The 25704-nt window shown below is 39.5% G+C and overlaps 2 protein-coding genes across 3 annotated transcripts in view; one reads left to right on the plus strand and one right to left on the minus strand.

The window, feature by feature from the left end:
* Positions 1-379, plus strand: part of ERICH6 (glutamate rich 6) — a 34161-nt gene extending 33782 nt beyond the window's left edge. The window contains exon 14 of the mRNA XM_004278173.3: positions 30-379. Within this exon, the coding sequence (XP_004278221.3) occupies positions 30-293 (264 nt within the window). The 3' untranslated portion in view covers positions 294-379. The remainder of the gene's footprint in view (positions 1-29) is intronic.
* SELENOT (selenoprotein T) overlaps positions 1-25704 on the minus strand; it is a 79033-nt gene that overhangs the window by 26059 nt on the left and 27270 nt on the right. The window contains exon 1 of one of the 2 annotated variants that reach the window (XM_049710219.1): positions 5069-12028. The exons of the other annotated variant lie outside the window; for it this stretch is intronic. Within the exon in view, the coding sequence (XP_049566176.1) occupies positions 5069-5117 (49 nt within the window). The 5' untranslated portion in view covers positions 5118-12028. Of the gene's footprint in view, positions 1-5068; positions 12029-25704 lie in introns of those variants that run through there. 2 annotated transcript variants of the gene reach the window in all.

Here is a 25704-nt window from a genome sequence, read left to right on the forward strand (position 1 = left end):
TGAACTTCCCTTCTCTCTTTCCTGAAAAGCTACCAAACCCTGAAGAGATTCCAGCACTCCGACACCTGAACGGGGACGACCTTCTTCTGCTAGCCAGTTTAATAAAGATCCGACGCCTGTTTCATAAACTGGAAGGATGTGTGAATTTCCCCTCCAGCCAGGTCCGGGAAAAATTAAAGCAACCTTCCTACCTTTCTTCACTTTCTCTAAAACTAATTGCCCTTTGTCACAATTCTGGTATGAAGCAAGATACAATAACAACAATAGCAGCTTTGATAAATGAAAAGATTTAACGACAGTGATGGTGCTTTCCTTTGTTTTCTTGAGTCTTTCCAGGAGGGGGTGTCGGAGATTTCAAGAAAAGTGTATAAAATGACTAGGAAATACCAAGGAATGTGCTTAATTACAAATTTAGAGCACATCCAGAGTCATCACTGGTTTGCATTCTTGGTGGGAAAACTAACAACTCACTCTGAGGACAGCAGAGAACAAGCAAGTCAGCCAAAGTGCCCCTATCAGCCAGAGTTCCACCAGGAAAACCGAAAGCAGGGAGGGAGCAGGTGCTTCCACAACCTTCCCCTTCCTAAAGGCTGGGAAAGTGAAGGTCAAGGAACTGCCCTGAGGTCGCTGGGGAAATGAGGGAATCTCAGGAAGCCAAGAAGCCAACAGCACCGAGGAAGAGCTGCAGCCTCACATCCCGGCCGGTGCAAGACAAACAGCTACCCCCTCCCCAAGTCCACCCTCCTGCCAGAGGTGAAGGATGGCTGCTGCTCCTCTCCCGCCTCCCACACCTCAGGCAGCTGCCTCCCCCTGGGGAAACATAATGGTTCCCGCCGGCAAAGGGTTATGGAACAATATGTATCTCCCCTTCTGAGGGGAGGGAGGAGGGATGTTGCTGGATCTGCAATGATGGCCCAGCACAGCATCCTCTGCTCAGTGATGAAGATGCTTCAGAGCAGAAAGCAGAGTTGAGAGTCGGATGTGGAGAACCCTAAAGACTGGACCGCCCAACCCTGCCCTCTCCTGAACTTCTCTGACTTCTCAGTTCCCTGTTCTTTGGGAGAGGGAGGAATGTAGTTGGAGGGGCCATTCCTTCTAGTGAATAACGCATTTGGTGCTAAGGTGTAGCAAGAGAGATTAAGCCTATCCACCGGTGATTGATCAGTTAGCGTGAGGTACTAAATCATACTGTTTTCCTACTAAGAGCCCGCTGAGGAAGCATGGGGAGGAGAAGGAAGGGACAGGAAGAGTGGAAGGATGCTGTATCCCAGGGAGGGCCGAGTGCTGGGCAGCACGAAGCAGGTGAGCTACTGGGAGACTAGGGGCTGGTCTTGGTATTAATCCATTCACCACCTTTTTGTTTAAAGCTGCCTTTAACAAATTTACGGTTACCAAAGGGGGAAGTGGGTGGGGGAGGGATGAATTAGGAGTTTGGAATTAGTAGATACAAACTACTATGTACAAAACAGATAAACAACAGGGCCCCACTGTATAGCACAGGGAACTATATTCAATATCCTGTAATAAACCATAATGGAAAATATGAAAAAGAAAATATGTATAACCGAATCACTTTGCTATACACCAGAAACTAACACAACATTGTGAATCAACTATACTTCAATTAAAAAAAAATTTTTTTTTAAAGCTGCCTTTAGGGGACTTGTCTGGTGTCACAGGGTTAAGAATCTGCCTTCCAATGCAGGGGACACGGGCTCGATCCCTGGTCAGGAACTAGATTCCACATGCATGCTACAACTAACAGTTCTCATGCCACAACTAAGGGGCCCACAGGCCACAACTAAGGAGCACGTGCCACCAACTAAAGGAGCCAGAGAGCCACAACTAAGGAGCCCACCTGCTGCAACTAAGACCAGGCGCAACCAAAATTTAAAAATTAAAATAGAAAAAAAAATGTTTTAAAGCTGCCTTTGGGCTTCCCTGGTGGTGCAGTGGTTGGGAGTCCACCTGCCAATGCAGGGGACACGGGTTGGAGCCCTGGTCCAGGAGGATCCCACATGCCGCGGAGCAACTAAGGCTGCGTGCCACAACTATTGAAGCCTGTGCGCCTGGAGCCCGTGCTCCGCAACAGGAGAGGTCACCGCAATGAGAGGCCCATGCGCCACGGTGAAGAGTGGCCCACGCTCACCCCAACCAGAGAAATCCCGTGCACAGCAATGAAGACACAGGTCAGCCAAAAATAAAATAATTTTTTTTAAAAAGCTGCTTTTAATTATCTTACTTTTTAGGAACTGTGTCAACACTGAGAATTCAATTTTCTTATTTTTTCATTTCCATTCTTGCTAATCTCCACTGCTTTCTGAAAAAGAGGTTCCGAGGCTTACGTCTTGATCAATGCTAAATGTCTCTTTCTCTTTCTTATTTTTGCCTTTTGCCTCTTCCTTTTCACTGATAAGTGAAATTTTATTTTCTATAAAGTGAGACAGAAATATTAATTGAGCTAATATGTTTCAATATAGCTCTGAAAAATAGCATATAACAGTATAACGTGTAACAATCACAACAAAGCCTTAACTGGATCTGTTTTTGTACATCATTAAACACTATTTTTGGGTGTGCTGAGCCCTAGTGGATACTGAATAAGGCCTTGATTAACTGGAGATTGGCAGGATAATGAGACAACATCTTTCAACAATTTTGCTTCATGTTTAATAATAAAATGTTATTTATTTAAAATAATTTATGTGTAATAAAGCAATTTATGCTGCTTCTTTAAAATGTATTAAAAATGAACATGTTTATATCTACTTCTAGCTATCTTTTACGGTCATATTTCAAGGCAACTGTATTTACTGAAGGGACTGAGTTGTTAAAAATAACAATAATGATAAATTTTATTTTGAGTATCTATGTATACCAAAAGTGCATTGGGATATGCCACAGATTTTATTTATCATTGCCCATTTTTCCACTTCTCTGTTTCAGGTAATCTTGGTTTTGAATCTATTCTGTTAATTCATGGGGTGTGTTTTTTTTTCTCATTTTTCACAATAAAAACCTCTTCAAAAAAATTAATCTCGTCTAGGAAACCATAAACAAAACAAAAAGACAACCTACTGACTGGGAGAAAATATTTGCAAATGATGTGCCTAACAAGTGCTTAATTTCCAAAATACACAAACAGCTCATGCAGTTCAATATCAAAAAAACAAACAACCCAATCAAAAAATGGGCAGAAGATCTAAAGAGACATTTCTCCAAAGAAGATATACATTGCCAACAAACACATGAAAGAATGCTCAACATCATTAATCATTAGAGAAATGCAAATCAAAACTACAACGAGGTGTCACCTCACATGGTCACTAATAGTAAGTCCACAAATAATAAATGCTGCTGAAGATGAAGAGGGTGGGGCGAAAAGGGAACCCTCTTACACTGTTGGTGGGAATGCAAATTGGTGCAGCCACTATGGAGGACAGTATGGAGGTTCTTTAAAAAACTAAAAATAGAGTTACCATATGATCCAACAATCCCACTCCTGGGCATGTATCTGCAAAAGACGAAAACTCTAACTTGAAAAGATAAATGCACCTCAGTGTTCACAGAAGCACTATTTACAATAGCCCAAGACATGGAAGCAACCTAAATGTCCATCAACAGGTGAATGGATAAAGAGAATGTGGTACATATATACAATAGAATATTACTCATCCATAAAAAAGAATGAAATAATGCCATTTGCAGCAATGTGTATGGACCTAGAGATTATCATATTAAGTAAAGTAAGTCAGACAAAGACAAATATCATATGGTATCACTTATATGTGGAATGAACTTATTTACAAAACAGAAACAAACTCACAGACATAGAAAATAAACTTATGATTACCAAAGGGAAAGGGGATGGAGGGATTAACAGAAACACACTACCATATATAAAATAAACAAGGATTTACTGTATAGCACAAGGAACTATATTCAATATCTTGTAATAACCTATAATGGAAAAGAATTTTTAAAAAGTATACACTTAAATATATAGATATGTATAACCGAATCACTTTGTACCTGAAACTTAACACAATATTGTAAATCAACTATACTTCAGTAAAAGAAAAATTAAACTCTTCTAGCCATACACCTGAAAACTAACACAATACACCTGCAATTAACACAATATTGTAAATCAACTATATTTCAATAAAAGAAAAAAAATTAAACTCTTCTAGCCATAAAGTTGTCATATAGTAATATTGCATAAATTGAGGGAGAAGAAAACACTTAAATATGTAGGTTTTTCCAGATGTAAATTTCAAAAGAATTATTGATGTACTTAAAGCTTAAAGCAGGACTACAAATCCTTGTCTCCATTTATTCCTGATCTCAGGATTTTCACTTTTTTATTTTGTTCATGCATATTTTACATTTTATGTGTACCATTTTGAACAGATAAAATGATCATCTTTGAGAAGATACATATATGCACTTCAATGTAACTGATAAGAAATGAAAACTTTCTGCTTCAGGTAAAGCTGGCAGCAAAGCATGTCAGCAAAGCCTTGGAGAACTGAAACGTAAGAGCACATCCAGTGTATGGGCCTCTGCGTAGTTCTAATAGTGTGTGAGCAACATACACCAAAGTGAGTTTCATTGGTAGCTATTCCTGCTAATAAAAGTCATACTAGGGAATTCCCTGGAGGTCCAGTGGTTGCAACTCCACGCTGTCACTGCCGAGAGGTCTGATAATAAATAAAATTAATAAAAAAAAAACAGATTATAGACATAGGTCACATAGACTAAAAATTAACAGGAACTGGAGGCTGTTATCAGAGTGAATGATTTAATTATTGCTGTGACATAAGCTATATTGATAAGTACTGACAACAGCAAAAGTAACTTTGTACTATACAGACATATTTGTCTTTCACAGACAGAGAATGGATAGAAAATGCCGTGCACATACAAAACACATCCACGTAATTTCCATAAGCACACTTTTTTTTGCAGAGTTTATTAGTTATCAGTCCTAATACAGATGAAGTTGTGAAGTATGAATCAACTTCTGCTTCATTAAACTATGAAGAAAAGGTTTAAAATAAATTACCTTCTAGTGAATGGTCCTTGGCCCTCCAGAAGGAAACGAAGCAATCCATCTAGAGCAGTGATCTTCACTTTTCCCTTCTCAAGCCCTTAAAAAAATTTTTTTAATGCATGTTCTCCCTTGTACATTTTTCAGTTGACATCTATAATGATTCATCACAAGTTTAAGCAATTGCAAAGAATCTAATTTCCAATGTATTATAAATCTTAACATTTTGAAATAAAACGTTACTTTCTGAAATGAATCCAGTGGAATCTAAATACCATAGCAATATGATACCCGTCATTATCCATTAAAAATATATTTTTTTTAAATTTTATTTATTTTTGGCTGCATTGGGTCTTCGTTGCTGCGTGCAGGCTTTCTCTAGTTGCAGCAAGCAGAGGCTCGTCTTCGTTGCGACGCACGGGCTTCTCATTGAGGTGGCCTCTCTTGTTGCAGCACAGGCTCTAGGCGCGTGGGCTTCAGTAGTTGTGGCACGTGGGCTCGGTAGTTGTGGCTCGGGGGGCTCTAGAGCACAGGCTCAGTAGTTGTGGCGCTCGGGCTGCTGCTCCGCAGCATGTGGAATCTTCCTGGACCAGGGCTCAAACCCATGTCCCCTGCATTGGCAGGCGGATTCTTAACCACTGCGCCACCAGGGAAGTCCCTGACTAACTCTTCTTAACATCATTCTTTTTTTTTTCTTTTTGAACTTACACTTTCACCCTACTTCCTTCAAAGAAGTTTATTGGACTGTGATATATTTTTATGCTTGAAGATCTACTACTGATCATCTGCTCATACTTCTTGACTACAAAAGTATTTGACTACAAAAGTATTTTATTTTAAAAAATTTTAAACTTCACTTCTTATGATCTTAAAGCTGTAAGTGTTCAAAAAAATTATTTTGATTGAGTTAACATTACCATTACTAGTAACACATAATTGATCAAAACATGACAAATTTTAAGTGAAAGTAAAATTTTAGTGGAAATTTATACTCACCCTTTTAAAATTTGATTTAAAGCAAAGAATTGCAAACCCCTTGACAGTGATCTTCAAACTGGCGGCTGTCAATTAATACACAGGCCCCAAGCACTAGGACCTAAGGTGACAAAAGAAAATTTTTCCTCCCAACAGTGTTTGTGCGTTTATGTGTAATAGTATCTGTTTCATGACCAAGAACCATCTCCATTTTGCACCCCATATGGTGGGGAAACTGGACAAAGCATATTTGGGGTGTCAATTTTACCCTGGATATTCAGCTAAAGCTGATCCCCTGGAGAATCCTTCACCCCTGGGTGTCCTCATATCCCCAGTTTAAAGATCACTATTCTCACCATTTCAGTATATATTTAAAAATTTTCACGTTAAGTGAAAAAACCACAACATACATATATATACATACATATAAAATATACATATATATTTTATATTTATATATACACAAAATATACATATTTATATACACACATACATATATTTTATATTTAGACACACACAGACACACACACACCTCAGATGGCTGGCTCCACCAGCTGATTCTAAATTTAAGTTGGTCTAGGATGGAGATGGGCTTCAGTAGTTTTTTAAAGCTTCCCAGCTGATTCTAAAGTGCGGCTGAGGCTGATAATGACTGGATTAGGGCTAAAAGAAGGGAGAAAAAAAATTCACTAAAAGCATCATAATCAGCACAGACTCCTGCCTACACTCAGCAGGGCCTGCTTTTTTTTTGTTGTTTTTTCCTTTTGTACTGGAAGGAAAAACCATCACCTCCACCATGAAGAACTCTGGGACATGGTATTGTCTGGGAATTCGGGGACAGGGAAAGGGTTCTTCCCTGCAAAGCATACTGTCTCATGCAGAGATCAAACTGACAGTATTCAGACTCAAAGGAAATGTGTTTTTTTTTTTAAACCAAATTTTTACAAGAAATTCAATGCATCCATTTTAAGTGTAGTGTCCTTATCTTCTGTATTGGAAGGCTTCCTCTTCCTCTATAAGCAATGTGTCTTGTTTTCCTCCGGCTGCTTTATAAGGTTTTTCTCTTTATTATTGGTTTTCAGCAGATAGAAAAACAACAGAAAAAAAAATCAATAAACCAAAAGTTGTTTCCTTGAAAATATCAACAGAATTGACAAGCCTTTAGACCGGCCAAGGGAAAAAAGAGAGAAGACTCAAATTACCTAAAACAGGAACAAAAGAGGAGACACGAAACTTACAGATATGAAAAGGATTATAAGCGAATACTATGGACTATACTAACAAAATAGATAAATGAAATGCACAAATTCCCAGGAATACACAAAATACTGAAACTGATATAAGAAGAAATGGAAAATATGACTTGGCCTATAAGATATAAAATTAGTAATTTTTAAATTTCCACAAAGAAAAGCTGAGGTCCAGATGGCTTCACTAGTGAATTTTACCAAACGTCCAGAAAAGAAATGATATAAATTCTTCACAAATTGTTCTGAAAAACAGAAGAGGAGCAGACACCTCCCAACACATTCTATGAGGCCAGTATTACCCTGATACCAAATCAAAGATAGCACAAGAAAAGAAACTAAAGATCTATATTGCTTATGAATATTGATGCAAAAACTCTCAATAAATACTAGCAAACCAAATCTAGTAACATATAAATAAGATTATACACCACACCATGGCCACATGAAATTTATCCCAGGAATATGAGGTTGGTTTAACATCTGGAAATCAATTAATATAATAGTGTAGAATAAGGGGGGAGGGAGAGACATGATTAAATAAATGCAGAAAAAGCAGGGAACTTCCTAACCCTGATAAAGGACATCTATGAAAACTTCACAGCTTTAAGTAACATCATACTTAATGGTAAAAGCCTGGATGCTTTCCACCAAAATCAAGAACATGCAAGATGTCTGCTCTGGCCACTCCTGCTTAGCACTGTATGAGAGGTTCTCGTCAGGACAAGAGAAAGAAATAAAAGGCATCCAGATCTGAAAGAAAAGAAGTAAAACTATCTCTATTTGCAGATGGAATGATTTTATACATAGAAAACCCTACGTAATCCACACACACACACAAATATTAGAACCAATAAACGAGTTCAGCAAAGTTACAGAATACAGGATTAATGTACAAAAATAAATTGTATTTCTATACACTAGCAATGAACATTCTAAGAATGAAATTAAGAAAACAATTCCATTTATGATACCATCAATAAAATATCTGGGTACAATTTTAACAAAAGAATTCAAGACCTGTACACTGAAAACTACAAAAACATTGTTGAAAAAAATTAAAGACCTAAATAAATGGAATGACACCCATGTTCTCAGATCAGAAGACTTGATATTGTTAAGATGACAATACTCTTCAAACTGATTTAACATAATCTACAGATTAACAATCTCTATCAGAATCCTTGCTAGTTTCTTTGCAGAAACTGACAAGTTGATCCTAAAGCTCATATGGAAATGCCAAGGGACCCAGAATAGCCCAAACGATCTTGAAAAGGAAGAACAAAGGTGGAAGCCTCATCAAACCCTATTTCAAAACATACTATAAAGCTACAGTAATCAAGATAGTGCCCTAATGGTATAAGGCTAGACAATGGAATAGAATTGAGAATGGTCAATGGATTTTGACAAGGTGACAACACAATTCAATGAGGAAACAATAGTCTTTTCAGCAAATGTATTCCACATGCAAAAACTGTACTTGGAACCCTCCTTAAACCCTATACAAAAATAATGCAAAATGGATCAAAGACCCAACTGTAAGAACTAAAACTATAAAACTCTTACCAAAAAAAATAGGCATAAATCTTGATGACCTTGAAGTAGGCAATGGTTTTTCAGATATGATGCCAAAAGCAAAAATAACAACAAAAAAAGATAAACTGAACTTCACCAATATTAAAAATTTTTGTGCTTCGAAGGACACCACCGTTAAGTAAAAAAGACAACCCACAAAAAAAAGAAAACCTGCAAATCATATATCTGACAGAAGTCTAGCATGCAGAATATATAAACAACTCTTATAACTTAATGAGTAACAACCCAATTAAAAAAGGGCAAAAGATATGAATAGACATTTCTTCAAGTAAGATATACAATGGCCAATAAGCACATGAAAATATGCTCAACATCATTAGTTATCAAAATTTCAGATAAAACCACAATGAAATACCACTTCAGACACTAGGATGGCTATAATCAAAAAGTCAGATAAAATAACAAGTGTTGGTGAAGATGTAGATAAATTGGAACACTGCTGGTGAGAATGTAAACTGGTGTAGCCACTTTGGATTTTTCTCTTTCTTCAGTTTACTTTCTTTTGCTATGTCTTCAAGTTCATTGATCTTTTTCATCAGTGTCTAATCTTCTTTTAAGCCCCTCCAGGGAATTATTCATATAAGATATTGTATGGTTTCATTGCTAGAAGTTCCATTTGGTTCCATTTCTGTATCTCCAATTCCTCTTATCATTGTATTCATGTTTCTCTTTAAATATCTGAGCATATGTATAAAACCTATTTTAAAATCTTTGCTAATCCTATCGTTAGTCATTTCTCGGTGCTTTCTATTTATTGGTTTTTCTGCTGACTATAGTTCACATTTTCCAGCTTCTATGTACAGTAAATTTTTAATGGATTAACACTGCAAATTCTGCATTGGGGAGTTTTGAATTTTGTGAATTCCTTCAAAAGGTGTAAGACTGTTCAGTGAGGCAGCTTGGTTACTTTTGGATCATGCTGAACCTTTCAAGGCTTGTTATTAAATTCATGAGTGTGAGTTTAAGATAATCTTTACTCTGGGCAGTTCAGCCCTACTGCCAAGATGTGACCCTTCTGAGGTCTCTACTGAATGGCCTAAATGTGTAACTCTCCATTCTAGCAGCTCAGAACATGAATGTTTCCCAGCCTTTTTGAGCTCAGGTAATTTGTTCAGCTTGCCAACTACCCATTCTTTGCCCAGCCTTATGAAGTTTCAGCAATACACTCAATGAAACTCCTATGGAGACTTTTGTGGCCGTTTCCTTTTTTTTTTTTTTTTTTTGTGGTACACAGGCCTCTCACTGCTGTGGCCTCCCCCGTTGCGGACCACAGGCTCCAGACGCAGACTCAGCAGCCATGGCTCACAGGCCCAGCCGCTCCGCAGCATGTGGGATCTTCCCGGACCGGGTCACCAACCCGTGTCCCCTGCATCGGCAGGCGGACTCTCAACCACTGCGCCACCAGGGAAGCCCTTGTGGCCGTTTCTTTGCATAGCTCCTTCTTCTATGGCTGTCTGCCCTACAAATTCTAGCCCCCTCCATGAATTCCAATCTGCCTCAACTTAGTAACATGACTATGCTTTGATGGGGATCCCCCTTCTCTGCATCTTAGCCTGGAAAGTGCCTTTGTTATGAACTGAATTGTCTTCCCCCGAAATTCATATGTTGAAGCCCTAACCCTCACTGTGACTATACATCAGGGACAGGGCTTTCAGGGAGGTAAAGTTAAACGAATTCATAAATGTAGAGCCCCAATCCTATAGGCTTGGTGTCCTTATAACAGACAACAGATCTGTCTCTCCACTATGTCTTGAAAACATAGTGAGAAGACAGCTACCTACAAGCCTCACCAGAAACCAACCCTGATAGCACCTTGTTTATTTCTTTCTCGTCTCCAGAACTATGAGAACATAAATTCCTGTTGCTCAAGCCACCCAGTCTGTGGGATTTGGTTATGGCAGCCCGAGCTAAGATAGCCTCCCAAGCGAAAGCCTGAAAGTGGTGGTTGTATGTGGTTCATTGCTATTTTCCTTTCTCTTGAGGATCAGAGTCCTGCACTGCCTGGTGTCCAATTTCTGAAAGTAGTTGTTTCACAAATTTCATCTACTTCTAGTTATCTATTCAGGAAGGTTAGTTAGGTCTCAGTTACTCCATCATGGCCAGAAGCACGAATGCCCTTTGCAACATGTTTATCTTTTAACTCAATTATTTTCAGAAATTTCAAGATGGAAAGGTACAACCCCATCATGAGTGACCCTTGAGAAATCTTCAGTCACTGCCCACTATTCTCCAGAGAAAAACAAGTGTATTATGCCATCTTGACTGCTGAGGGAGTGAAGATCCTATATATATCTGGCAGCTCAGTATAGGCTAATCAAGATTTCAGATTTCAGCAAGACAAGACTTTTAGGTCCTACTCATATTTGTAGTAACATGGAGTTCTCATTCAGTCCAAGAAAATAATCAGTTTAATATCCATCATACAACTTTCCTTACAGTAAAAAATTAATTAACTAATCCCCTACAGAAATATCTAGCTGTGTCCTTCCTGAAATCAATACTCACAGGACATACAGAGTACTTCCCCTGGAGACTGAAGCCAAGATTATGTCCTGGACTGGATCACAAAGGGCAAATATGGATTCTCAAAAACACACAACAGGGTTGTTTGGCCTGAGGCGACCCAGCACTGGAGGCTACAGGCTCCTTGGTGCGGCTAATGGCTGACTCCGGGAGGGCTCATGCCAAGGAGTACTTCCCAGAACTGCTAGCAGTGTCCTTGTCCTCACCGTGAGGCACAGCCAATCCCCACCTCTTCAGGAGGCCCTGCAACACTAGCAGATCACTGGTTCTCAAACTTTGTCTAGCGTGTATCAGAAACCCCAGGAGGACATGTGAAAACACAGATGACTGGGTTCCAGCCCCAGAGTTCCTGATTCAAAAGAGAGTTTGAGACCATGTAAAAATCCTCTTCCCCCAGAGACGGGCATGAGACGCTAAGGCTGCTGCTGCCACCACCAAGAAGCCTATGGACGAGCACAGATCACTATCCACACCTCCCTTCCGGGAGCCTGTGCAGCCCGCCACTGCCAGGGTCCCGGGGTCCAGGGACAACTTCCCCAGAAGAACGCACGGCGCGCCTCAGGCTGGTGCAACGTTACGCTGGCCTCTGCCGCCGCAGGCTCGCCCCGCACTCCCTGCCCCCACCCCGCCGCCGGCCTGAGTGAGCCAGAGCCCCCGAGTCAGCTGCTCCTTTAACCCCGTCCTGTCTGAGCGAAGAACAGACGCCCTCCGGCGACCTACACGCAGAGGCGGGTCCAAATCCAAAGCGGAGCCCCTGGGAGCTGTGAGAACAAAGAACAGAAAGGGAAATCTCTCCCAGCAGCCTCAGAAGCAGCGGATGAAATCTCCACAATCAAATTGATGTACCTGCATCTGCGGAATACATGAATAGACAACTAATCATCCCAAATTGAGGAGGTGGACTTTGAGAGCAAGATTTATGATTTTTTCCCCTTTTCCTCTTTTTGTGAGTGTGTATGTGTATGCTTCTCCATGAGATTTTGTCTGTATAGCTTTGCTTTCACCATTTGTCCTAGGGTTCTAACCCTCCGGGATTTTTTTCTTTTACTTAAAAAAATTTTTTTTCTTAATAATTATTTCTTACTTTTTATTGTAATAACTTTATTTTATCTTAATTTGATTTTATCCTCTTTCTTTCTTTCTTTCTTTCTTTCTATTTTATCTCCCTTTTATTCTGAGCCGTGTGGAGGACAGGCTCTTGGTGCTCCAGCCAGGAGTCACTGCTGTGCCTCTGAGGTGGGAGAGCCAATTTCAGGACACTGGTCCACAAGAGACCTCCCAGCTCCACGTAATATCAAACGGCAAAAACCTCCCAGAGATCTCCATCTCAACGCCAAGACCCAGCTTCACTCAACGACCACCAAGCTACACTGCTGGACACCCTATGCCAAACAACTAGCAAGACAGGAACACAGCCCCATCCATTAGCAGAGAGGCTGCCTAAAATCATAACAAGGCTACAGACACCCCAAAACACACCACCAGTCGTGGACCTGCCCACCAGAAAGACAAGATCCAGCCTCATCCACCAGAACACAGGCACTAGTCCCCTCCACCAAGAAACCTACACAACCCACCGAACCAACCTTAGCCACTGGGGACAGACACCAAAAACAACGGAAACTACGAACCTGCAGCCTGCAAAAAGGAGACCCCAAACACAGTAAGATAAGCCAAATGAAAAGACAGAAAAACACACAGCAGATGAAGGAGCAAGATAAAAACCCACCAGACCTAACAAATGAAGAGGAAATAGGCAGTCTACCTGAAAAAGAATTCAGAATAATGATAGTAAAGATGATCCAAAATCTTGGAAATAGAATAGACAAAATGCAAGAAACATTTAACAAGGACCTAGAAGAACTAAAGAGAAAACAAACAATGATGAACAACACAATAAATGAAATTAAAAATACTCTAGAAGGGATCAATAGCAGAATAACTGAGGCAGAAGAACGGATACGTGACCTGGAAGATAAAATAGTGGAAATAACTACTGCAGAGCAGAATAAAGAAAAAAGAATGAAAAGAACTGAGGACAGTCTCAGAGACCTCTGGGACAACATTAAATGCACCAGCATTCGAATTATAGGGGTCCCAGAAGAAGAAGAGAAAAAGAAAGGGACTGAGAAAATATTTGAAGAGATTATAGTTGAAAACTTCCCTAATATGGGAAAGGAAATAGTTAATCAAGTCCAGGAAGCACAGAGAGTCCCATACAGGATAAATCCAAGGAGAAACACGCCAAGACATGTATTAATCAAACTATCAAAAATTAAATACAAAGAAAACATATTAAAAGCAGCAAGGGAAAAACAACAAATAACACACAAGGGAATCCCCATAAGGTTAACCACTGATCTTTCAGCAGAAACTCTGCAAGCCAGAAGGGAGTGGCAGGACATATTTAAAGTGATGAAGGAGAAAAATCTACCACCAAGATTACTCTACCCAGCAAGGATCTCATTCAGATTTGATGGAGAAATTTAAACCTTTACAGACAAGCAAAAGCTGAGAGAGTTCAGCACCACCAAACCAGCTCTACAACAAATGCTAGGCAAGAAACACAAGAGAAGGCAAAGACCTACAATAACAAACCCAAAACAATTAAGAAAATGGGAATAGGAACATACATATCGATAATTACCTTAAATGTAAATGGACTAAATGCTCCCACCAAAAGACAAAGACTGGCTGAATGGATACAAAAACAAGACCCAGGGCTTCCATGGTGACCCAGTGGTTGAGAGTCCGCCTGCCGATGCAGGGGACACGGGTTCATGCTCCAGTCCGGGAAGATCCCAACATGCCGCGGAGCGCCTGGGGCCGTGAGCCATGGCCAGTGAGCCGGCACCTCCGGAGCCTGTGCTCCACAACGGGAGAGGCCACAACAGTGAGAGGCCTGCGTACCACAAAAAAAAACAAACAAAAAACAAGACCCGTATATATGCTGTCTACAAGAGACCCCCGTCAGACCTAGGGACACATACAGACTGAAAGTGAGGGGACGGAAAAAGATATTCCATGCAAATGGACATCAAAAGAAAGCTGGAGTAGCAATTCTCATATCAGACAAAATAGACTTTAAAACAGACTATTACAAGAGACAAAGAAGGACACTACATAATGATCAAGGGACCGATCCAAGAAGAAGATATAACAATTGTAAATATTTATGCACCCAACATAAGAGCACCTCAATACATAAGGCAAATACTAACAGCCATAAAAGGGGAAATTGACAGTAACACAATCATAGTAGGGGACTTTAACACCCCACTTTCACCAATGGACAGATCATCCAAAATGAAAATCAATAAGGAAACACAAGCTTTAAATGATACATTAAACAAGAGGGACTTAATTGATATTTATAGGACATTCCATCCAAAAACAACAGAATACACATTTTTCTCTAGTGCTCATGGAACATTTTCCAGGATAGATCATATCTTGGGTCACAAATCTAGACTTGGTAAATTTAAGAAAATTGAAATCGTATGAAGTATCTTTTCCGACCACAACGCTATGAGACTAGATATCAATTACAGGAAAAGACCTGTAAGAAAAACAAACACATGGAGGCTAAACAATACACTACTCAGTAAAGAAGTGATCACTGAAGAATCAAAGAAGAAATCAAAAAATACCTAGAAACAAATGACAATGGAGACACGACGACCCGAAACCTATGGGATGCAGCAAAAGCAGTTCTAAGACGGAAGTTTATAGCAATACAATCCTACCTTAAGAAACAGGAAACATCTCAAATAAACAACTTAACCTTGCACCTAAAGCAATTAGAGAAAGAACAAAAAAACCCCAAATTTAGCAGAAGGAAAGAAATCATAAAGATCAGATCAGAAATAAATGAAAAGGAAACGATAGCAAAGATCAATAAAACTAAAAGCTGGTTCTCTGAGAAGATAAACAAAATTGATAAACCATTAGCCAGACTCATCAAGAAAAAAAGGAAGACTCAAATCAATAGAATTAGAAATGAAAAAGGAGAAGTAACAACTGACACTGCAGAAATACAAAAGATCATGAGAGATTACTACAAGCAACTCTATGCCAATAAAATGGACAATCTGGAAGAAATGGACAAATTCTTAGAAATGCACAACCTGCTGAGACTGAACCAGGAAAAAATAGAAAATATGAACAGACCAATCACAAGCACTGAAATTGAAACTGTGATTAAAAATCTTTCAACAAACAAAAGCCCAGGACCAGATGGCTTCACAGGCGAATTCTATCAAACATTTAGAGAAGAGCTAACACCTATCATTCTCAAACTCTTCCAAAATAGAGCAGAGGGAGGAACACTCCCAATCTCATTCTACGAGGCCACCATCACCCTGATACCAAAACCAGACAAAGATGTCACAAAGAAAGAAAACTACAGGCCATCTATGATGAACGCAGATGCAAAACTCCTCAACAAAATACTAGCAAACAGAATCCAACAGCACATTAAACGGATCATACACCACGATCAAGTGGAGTTTATTCCAGGAATGCAAGGATTCTTCAATATACGCAAATCAATCAACGTGATACACCATATTAACAAACTGAAGGAGAAAAACCATATGATCAGAGAAAGCTTGACAAAATTCACCACCCATTTATGATAAAAACCCTGCAGAAAGTAGGCATAGAGGGAACTTTCGTCAACATAATAAAGGCCATATATGACAAACCCACAGCCAACATTGTCCTCAATGGTGAAAAACTGAAACCATTTCTACTAAGATCAGGAACAAGACAAGGTTGCCCACCCTCACCACTCTTATTCAACATAGTTTTGGAAGTTCTAGCCACAGCAATCAGGAAGAAAAAGAAATAAAAGGAATCCACATCAGAAAAGAACAAGTAAAGCTGTCACTGTTTGCAGATGACATGATACTACACATAGAGAATCCTAAAAATGCTACCAGAAAACTACTAGAGCTAATCAATGAATTTGGTAAAGGATACAAAATTAATGCACAGAAATCTCCGGCATTCTTATACACTAATGATGAAAAATCTTAAAGTGAAATTAAGAAAACACTCCCATTTACCACTGCAACAAAAAGAATAAAGTATCTAGGAATAAATCTACCTAAGGAGACAAAAGACCTGTATGTAGAAAATTATAAGACACTGATGAAAGAAATTAAAGATGATACAAATAGATTGAGAGATATACCATGTTCTTGGATTGGAAGAATCAACATTGTGAAAATGACTCTACTACCCAAAGCAATCTACAGATTCAATGCAATCCCTATCAAACTACCACTGGCATTTTTCACAGAACTAGAACAAAAAATTTCACAATTTGTATGGAAACACAAAAGACCCCGAACAGCCAAAGCAATCTTGAGAACAAAAAAATGGAGCTGGAGGAATCAGGCTCCCTGACTTCAGACTATACTACAAAGCTACAGTAATCAAGACAGTATGGTACTGGCACAAAAACAGAAATACAGATCAATGGAACAGGATAGAAAACCCAGAGATAAATCCACACACATATGGTCACCTTATCTTTCATAAAGGAGGCAAGAATATACAGTGGAGAAAAGACAGCCTCTTCATAAGTGGTGCTGGGAAAACTGGACAGGTACATGTAAAAGTATGAAATTAGAACACCCCCTAACACCATACAGGAAAAGAAACTCAAAATGGATTAAAGACCTAAATGTAAGGCCAGACACTATAAAACTCTTAGAGGAAAACATAGGCAGAACACTCTATGACATAAATCACAGCAAGATCCTTTTTGACCCTCCTCCTAGGGAAATGGAAATAAAGTCAAAAATAAAGAAATGGGACCTAATGAAATTTCAAAGCTTTTGCACAGCAAAGGAAACCATAAACAAGACCAAAAGACAACCCTCAGAATGGGAGAAATTATTTGCAAATGAAGCAACTGACAAAGGATTAATCTCCAAACTTTACAGCAGCTCATGCAGCTCAATAACAAAAAAACAAACAACCCAATCCAAAAATGGACAAAAGACCTAAAGAGACGTTTTTCCAAAGAAGATATACAGATTGCCAAGAAACACATGAACGAATGCTCGACATCATTAATCATTAGAAAAATGCAAATCAAAACTACAATGAGATATCATCTCACACCAGTCAGAATGGCCATCAACAAAAAATTGACCAACAATAAATGCTGGAGAGGGTGTGGGGAAAAGGGAACACTCTTGCACTGTTGGTGGGAATATAAATTGATACAGCCACTATGGAGAACAGTACGGAGGTTCCTTAAAAAATTAAAAATAGAACTACCATACGACCCAGCAATCCCACTACTGGGCATATACCCAGAGAAAACCATAATTCAAAGAGTCATGTCAGGCTTCCCTGGTGGCGCAGTGGTTGAGAGTCCGCCTGGCGATGCAGGGGACACGGGTTCGTGCCCCCGTCCGGGAAGATCCCACATGCCGCGGAGCGGCTGGGCCCGTGAGCCATGGCCGCTGAGCCTGCGTGTCCAGAGCCTGTGCTCCGCAACGGGAGAGGCCACAACAGTGAGAGGCCTGCTTACCGCAAAAAAAAAAAAAGAGTCATATACCAAAATGTTCACTGCAGCTCTATTTACAATAGCCAGGACATGGAAGCAACCTAAGTGTCCATCAACAGATGAATGGATAAAGAAGATGTGGTACATATATACAATGGAATATCACTCAGCCATAAAAAGAAACGAAATTGATTTATTTGTAGTGAGGTAGATAGACCTAGAGTCTGTCATACAAAGTGAAGTAAGTCAGAAGGAGAAAAACAAATACCGTATGCTAACTCATATATATGGAATCTAAGAAAAAAAAGGTCATGAAGAACCTAGGGGTAATACGGGAATAAAGACAGACCTACTAGAGCATGGACTTGAGGATATGGGGAGGGGGCAGGGTAAGCTGTGACAAAGTGAGAGAGTGGCATGGACATATATACACTACCAAACGTAAAACAGATAGCTAGTGGGAAGCAGCCACATAGCACAGGGAGATCAGCTAGGTGGTTTGTGACCATCTAGAGGGGTGGGATAGGGAGGGTGGGAGGGAGGGAGACGCAAGAGGGAAGTGATATGGGAACATATGTATATGTATAACTGATTCACTTTGTTATAAAGCAGAAAGTAACACACCATTGTAAAGCAATTATACCCCAATAAAGATGTTAAAAAAAATAAAATAAAATAAAACCAAAAAAAAAAGAAACACACCATTGTAAAGCAATTATACTCCAATAAAGATGTTTAAAAAAAAAAACCACAATAATCACACTAATCCACTAGACACTTTAATTACAGTGAATTTCATGCTCTCAGGACAAAAAGGGAGGCTCCTTAGTCAATAAGCAGAAAATAGATACAAAGAGATATTTAAATGATACCCAAGGGTTAAAAGTTAAATTGTAAACATGAGACTTTAGATTTAAGGAGGGTAATTCTAAGGGAATGTAAATTTTATCATGAACCCAAACCTTAAAGTAAAAGAAAACTCCCGAATATAAAGGGACTATGACCACAGAAGCTGACACTGATTTTTAATTGAATAAATCAGTGTGTGTGTGTGCGTGCGCGCGAGGATGCCAGAATAATATTTTTGTTACAGCCTCTGCCTCCCCTCCACTCCAGCCCTCCGTATCCTCTCTACAGCCAATCACCCCAAAACCCAGATCTGATCCTACTACTCATCTGCACAAAAACCTTCCTTGGCTATCATCCATAGAATGCAGCCCAATTCCTCAGCTCTCAGTGCCCTCAATCATCTTTCCCCAACCTACCTTTCCAGCCTATTTCCTACCACATCACCCACCCCTCTTTCACCCACCCCCTCCCAGACACTTCTCCTCTATGGTCCTTCCCTTACAGGAATTATCACAAAGACCCTGTGCCTCTGTGCTCTTTTCCATCTCTAAAATGCTCTTTGTTCCTCTGTGCCTTCCCAACCCCCCTCCCCCATCTATCAAAAATTCTATATTTAAGGGCTTAGAGCCACTGCCCCACCCTCTGCTTCTGTAGCCCGCTTTGTTAGGCTTCTTTTACGAGGTCTTATTATGTTGTGCTGTGTTTAACTAAACTATAAGCTTGAATGCAGCAATTGTATTAGACGTCTTCACAACTGTTATCCTCCACATTACCTGGCACAAAGAAACCTCTCAAAACATGCAGGGCTTCCCTTGTGGCGCAGTGGTTAAGAATCACCTGCCAATGCAGGGCACACAGGTTCGAGCCCTGGTCCAGGAAGATCCCACATGCCGCAGAGCAACTAAGCCCGTGCACCACAACAACTGAGCCCGCACTCTAGAGCCCACGAGACACAACTGCTGGAGCCCATGTGCCACAACTACTGAAGCCCGCACCCCTGAGCCTGTGCTCTGCCACGAGAAGCCACTGCAATGAGAAGCCCACGCACTGCAAGGAAGAGTAGCCCCCACTCACCACAACTGGAGAAAGCCCACACACAGCAACGAAGACCCAACGCAGCCATAAATAAATAAATTATATATATATATAAAAACATGCTTGTAAGAAGCTAAATGGAAACATTATTCTGAAGTTGGAATATTCCAAGAACACGACTGACTTTCAAGTTGTGGATCTGCTTGTCCCTCGGTACAGACTCCAAAGCTATTTTTCCCCCCTCAGTCAGCCTAAGGATAGGTGGAAGCCTGGAGAATTTAAACATAGGTTATTTTAATCGTTGGAAGCCACTGCTGGACTCTACCAGTCTGGAATGTTAATCATCTTTTACCATCCAACTCATTAATACAAATGTCTCAAGGGGAAAAAATATTCCTACACCAATGCCACTTTTTTTAAGTTATTTCAAAGTTGCTTCTGATCATGTAGCTTCACTTTCCCACACAAGTTTCAAGAGAATAGGAACTTCCCTAGGAAACACTGTGAAGTCTCTTCTTTATGTACCCTTCTGTGCTCTGCTCTGACCCACTACCAACCTCAAGCCCTCAAAGTTCTTCTCTCCTTTCCCTAATCAAAAACAGGATTTAATAAGAGCCATTTCTCTTTGTTGGCCTGTTACATTTGACGGTTCTTTCCCACAAAAATATGTCACCTTCAACTTAGCTTTTTATTTCATTACTGGAATGAAAGGCTTCCTCTGTTGAAGTAATTTGAAATTTAAATATGGAAAAACTACTCAGGGGGGCAAAGGAGACCCTTTGAAACCACATCAGGCCTCCTTAATAGCAAATCCTTTCAAGCCTGGCTAGAAAAGAGCCGCCCTCTCCCACCCCCGGAGGCTGATCAGTTTTTCCACCCTCCTTCCCCTCCAGGTCCCAGCTAAAGGCTATGTATGGTTCCCAGGCTCCATTCCAGGACCCTCTCTGCATGATGTGTTGGTCCACTGGTCTCTGTCTCTCAGTCTTTTTCTTCCCCTTTCCCACCACCCTCCTCCAACTCTCCTAACCCAGAGTTCTCAACAGCTGCCCTACTAACATTTTGGACCAGATTATCCTTTGTTGTAGCAAGCTGTCTTGGACACTGTGGGATGTTTCACAACATCTCTGGCTCTACCAGCTACATGCCAGGAGCAACACACCCTACGCTCCCAGGAGTAACAGTCAAAAATGTCTCATCACCACGTAGAGAATGGACTTGAGGACACGGGGAGTAAGAAGGGTAAACCGGGACGAAGTGAGAGAGTAACACTGACATATATACACTACCGAATGTAAAATAGCTAGCTAGTGGGAAGCAGCTGCATAGCACAGGGTGATCAGCTCGATGCTTTGCGACCACCTAGAAGGGTGGGATAGGGAGGGTGGGAGGGGAGACACAAGAGGGAGGGGATATGGGGATATATGTATACGTATAGCTGAATCACTTTGTTATACAGCAGAAACTAACCCACCATTGTAAAGCAATTATACTCCAATAAAGACGTTTAAAAAATAATAATAAAGCAAATAAAACAGAGGCTTAAAAAAAAAGTCTCATCACCAGTGTCTAGAGGGTAAAACCCCCAGCTGCGAACCACCGCCTTAACCAAATCCATTCATTCATCCATCCATCCACTCATTCATAGGCACCATTTATAAAACCACCATTTTAGCCTTCCTCAAGACTTCCAGAGGCTTATGTTATCAGCATGTCTGTCATTACTTTACTCTAGACAGTATTTAGTTTTTTGGTATTGTAACTCTATTTAACACTTTAAAACTCACAGTTATGCTTCTCACATTATCTTCCCACATGCATCTTCTGGATACAAATTTCCTGGAACACATCCTCTTCAGTTATTGTAGTAAGTCCTAAGTGCAAAGCTTTAGTGCAGATTATATATAAACTTTATGTACATTTAAAGAAAATGACTATAATGTAGATCACTCCATGTTTCCTAAGATGGTGTGTACAAACCACACTCACACACCAACACCAAGAAAAATAAGCAATGGAGCAGGGATTACACAGTCTCAGGAGAAACGGTTTCCTGGAATATGAATTTTGCTTGAAGATTTAAGGAGTTATTAATACAATAAAACAAAATTTTTATGTTAAAAGCAACATGAACAATTTGGAGCGAATTTCTTGCATGAATTTTAAAATAAGTATTTGGCAAAATTGTATTTTGCAAAGGATCACATCAAGCCGTAGTCCCAGGCAGACCTGTGCTTCAGCAAAAACGCTGAGAAGCCCTACTTTAGTGGAACTTGCCTTCTCTTCTTCTGGGGTACCCTGCACTGTGTCGCCTTTTATTTTCAGTTTCGTTGAAGTGAAAAATTCCACACCATAGCTAAAGTAAAAGTAAATAAACAGTTGTGAAGTGAAACTGAGATTAAATTTTTAAGTTTGCTTTGTTACTGGTCTCTTCTCTTCCCACCAGGAGTAATTTCTGAAGAAGCTCTCTTTGCTTTTCTATTCCTTCCCCAAGCCCCACCAACAGTATAGGGTTTTGTTTTCCTTTCATTTTAGCATTGCCACAAGCTATAGAAATCAGGGCAAGATACTTAACTCCTAGTCTTTTCTTCAGAATTCTGAAATAAATCTCAAAATCTTTTGTAACACCAAATTTCCATGGCTCTGAATAATATAGAATTTTACTAGCAGAATCACACTGATTAACTTACCTATTGTTTAAATACATTATATATTTTAATACCTTTAAAATAGTCTCATCATGAAAGCCTATGGACTATTAAAAGATGAAATGCAACCGCATTTTCTAATACATTAAAAAATATGTATTTAGAAGGAAATGTCATCAGTACACTTCCCTGCAAACAGACCTGCTCTTAGCAACTCAAGAATAAACAAGAACAGTAATTGTCTTTTCCTCTAGTAAGAGTTGCTAGTACACAAAGTCATGAGTATAGCCAGTGGCCCCAGGGAGTACTGGTAGCAACCTGCCTGCCAGGTTCTAACACTTTACTAACCAAGCCAAGCGACCCAGTGCTGGCTCCTGATAATTCCCAGATAGCTAAGCACTTGGTCTCAGCAGCTTATAACCACAAAGCCATAAACTTGTCTTAAACAGTTATGATCCTGAATAGGAAGGAGGTTGGGTGGAGGGAGTAAAGTCAATAATTAGAGAAAAGGAAGAACTAACATGACAAAATTATTCGTGGATATCAAGTGAGAAACAGAATCCAAAGATACGAATGTAACCCCAAGTTACACCAAAGTGCTCTCTAGGACTTTATCAATGTTCTCATTCCTCTCCCATCCTCCCCAGCCCCCCACAATCCTCTCCCCAATTATGGTGGAGGCTCATGGAGAAATGAGGCCAACTTTACCTTGGATTTTTCAGTTAAGTGAAAGTAAATCCTTTACTTTTGGGGGGCTTAATTAAGTTCAAATTGGATTTCCCCAGTGATATAAAGAATTCTATTATGGTTGCTAAAATAAAACTAAAAGTATGCATTTTCCCTACTGAGAACAGTAAAAATTTAAATAATTTGTTTGACGTGAAAATCAAGATCAGTTGTCATTATAAAGATTAATGCAGGCATGTTGCCCACTTTGAGAAAACCTGGCAATTCAAATCAGTTATTTTATACTCAAAAATTTAACATTTCCTTTTAAAATACCCACTCCAAAAGTTTTAACATACTAACCCAACAAAGGATAACAAATATGTTGCACTGATACAACAGATTAATTGGGACAATTAAGTCCTCTATTTGTTTTCCTGGAAACAATCTCCCTCTCATCTCATTCTGTTTCTTCTTTTGGGTTCTCATTTTACTGAGTTTCTTGTTGTTAAGTCATTCCATAAATGTGAAGCAAATATGCAAAATTTTCTTCTGTTCCACGACCTGTATTTCCTTCCAGAGTGTCCTGGGTCTTTTGCACTCTGACCTGCGATGGTGCAGTGCTCCTCAGTGTGGACCTCAAACTGACAGCACCAGCATTATCTGGAAGCTGGGCTAAAGTGCAAATTATATGGACCCCTCTCAGACCAAATGAATCAGAATCTCTAGGGATGGGATCCAGTAATTTATCCTAATGATTTGTAGGCACACTAAACTTTTAAAACCACTACTGTTACACGTTTGCCTAGATATCATGTTGTTTCTTTTTATTTTGCTCATGCTTAACAAAGGCAACAGAAGACATTCTACAAGCCTTGACAAAGAATGGGTGACTTAACACTCTTCCCACTGTACATGAGACCAATTTCAATTTTTCTTCAAGATACAGTTCAGATCTGGGTCTGCTTCTATTTGCTTTTTTAAGCCTAGGGAAAAGGAGCCTGGGACTGTGAGGGAAAAGGCTCAGCTGGATTTAAGAAAAGTATCTGAACTTTTGCTTTCTCTTCTGAGATTGTTAAACTGTCTATATCAGTCAAGAGAAGTCCTCATCTTATTTCTATCCAGATTTTGGGATGCTAGTATGACTTTTCTCAGGGATTCTGGAGGTTGGGGGTAAAGAAGATCAATAATGTAAACTGCTCGTCTTTGTTCCACCCCAGCACAGAACACACCACAGAACTGTTGAAATTTCAGGTAACAATGAAGCACACGAAACTGGACCATAAGGCTCAAGAAGTAGTTTAAGGTCCCAGAGTGGTAATACTGGGAGTGCCAGACTGGGAGAGGGAGAGGGGGGTGTAGCACTGGTTGGGTTAAGAAACCATTAGAAAACATTACTTGATGACAACAATTTTTACAACATAAAATTTCCTAAATACAGTTATCATATCGAGTGCTCTAGCACAGATTCAGTTCCAGAAAGGAGGGGTTCCTTTCATATCAGCTTAATAAAAGTTTATTTTCACAATGCTTTAAAGCCCCCAGACTGTACAATTCCTGTTTCTCTCAAAAAAGATTTTTTAAAGTCTTAGTATGAAATATTAAATCATGCTTTAAAATTCTGTAGGCTATTTCTTTTTCATCTAAATTAGTTAAAATCATGACAATAAAATGCCAACCAATCAAGGTCCCCAGCTAATAACATTCAAAATAAGAATCATCATTAGGATCCTGTTATGTTTTGATAGTGGTAAAGGGTGATCAACTGCTGCCATTGATCTTAGTGCCGTTAAGTTAATAACGCATTTATGTTCTGAAAGCATATGTGTCTTGCACATTTTGATGCTGAGGTATAAAGCCATGTTTTGCCAACATTTTTAAATTAATCTAACATGTAATCTCTTCCACAATAGCAACTATGGTAAAAACCCCAATAACAGTAGCCAACCTGCTGTCATGTTCTATGGTCTTGCAATTAAGAGTACATAAACATTTATAAACTACACAACCACACCAATTTGTAAGCAACTATCTAATAAATTTTGAAATGTTAGGAATATAATAAAGCCACATTCTAAATAGCTTTCTAACTTTCCGTTTTTTCATGGTTTTTTTTACATTCACACTTCCCACTAATTTTTTCACTAGACTACATTAAATCTTAGATTTAAATATGGCCAAACATAAAATAATATTGAAATGGGTGTGAACAAAATAGTTGAGTTTTATCAATGACCTAGCCACTTAAAGCTATTCTCCAAAGGATAAGTTATTCACCCAAGGCAAACATGGAAAAAATTAGAATTAAATCTTAAATTCTTCATGGTTGGCCTGTCAGATACATGGGAATATCCAAGACAAGTTTGGAAGGTCTAAATGTCAAAAGGTTAACTGTCACTGGTGGAATGTCTGTCACTGAAGAAAGACCCTACACACACTCAGCAGTGTGTTCAACTTGCAGAAGGAAGTTTGGGCTGGTACAAATCAAGTTAACAAAGTTTTAAGCCCTAATCAAAGATAACAAAATGTTATTACACCTGAATAACAATCTCTAAGTAACCTCTAGCTTAAATTGTATAGACTCTTGCT

Source organism: Orcinus orca, chromosome 5, assembly GCF_937001465.1.
Source record: "Orcinus orca chromosome 5, mOrcOrc1.1, whole genome shotgun sequence".
In the NCBI taxonomy this organism is placed as follows: Eukaryota; Metazoa; Chordata; class Mammalia; order Artiodactyla; family Delphinidae; genus Orcinus; species Orcinus orca.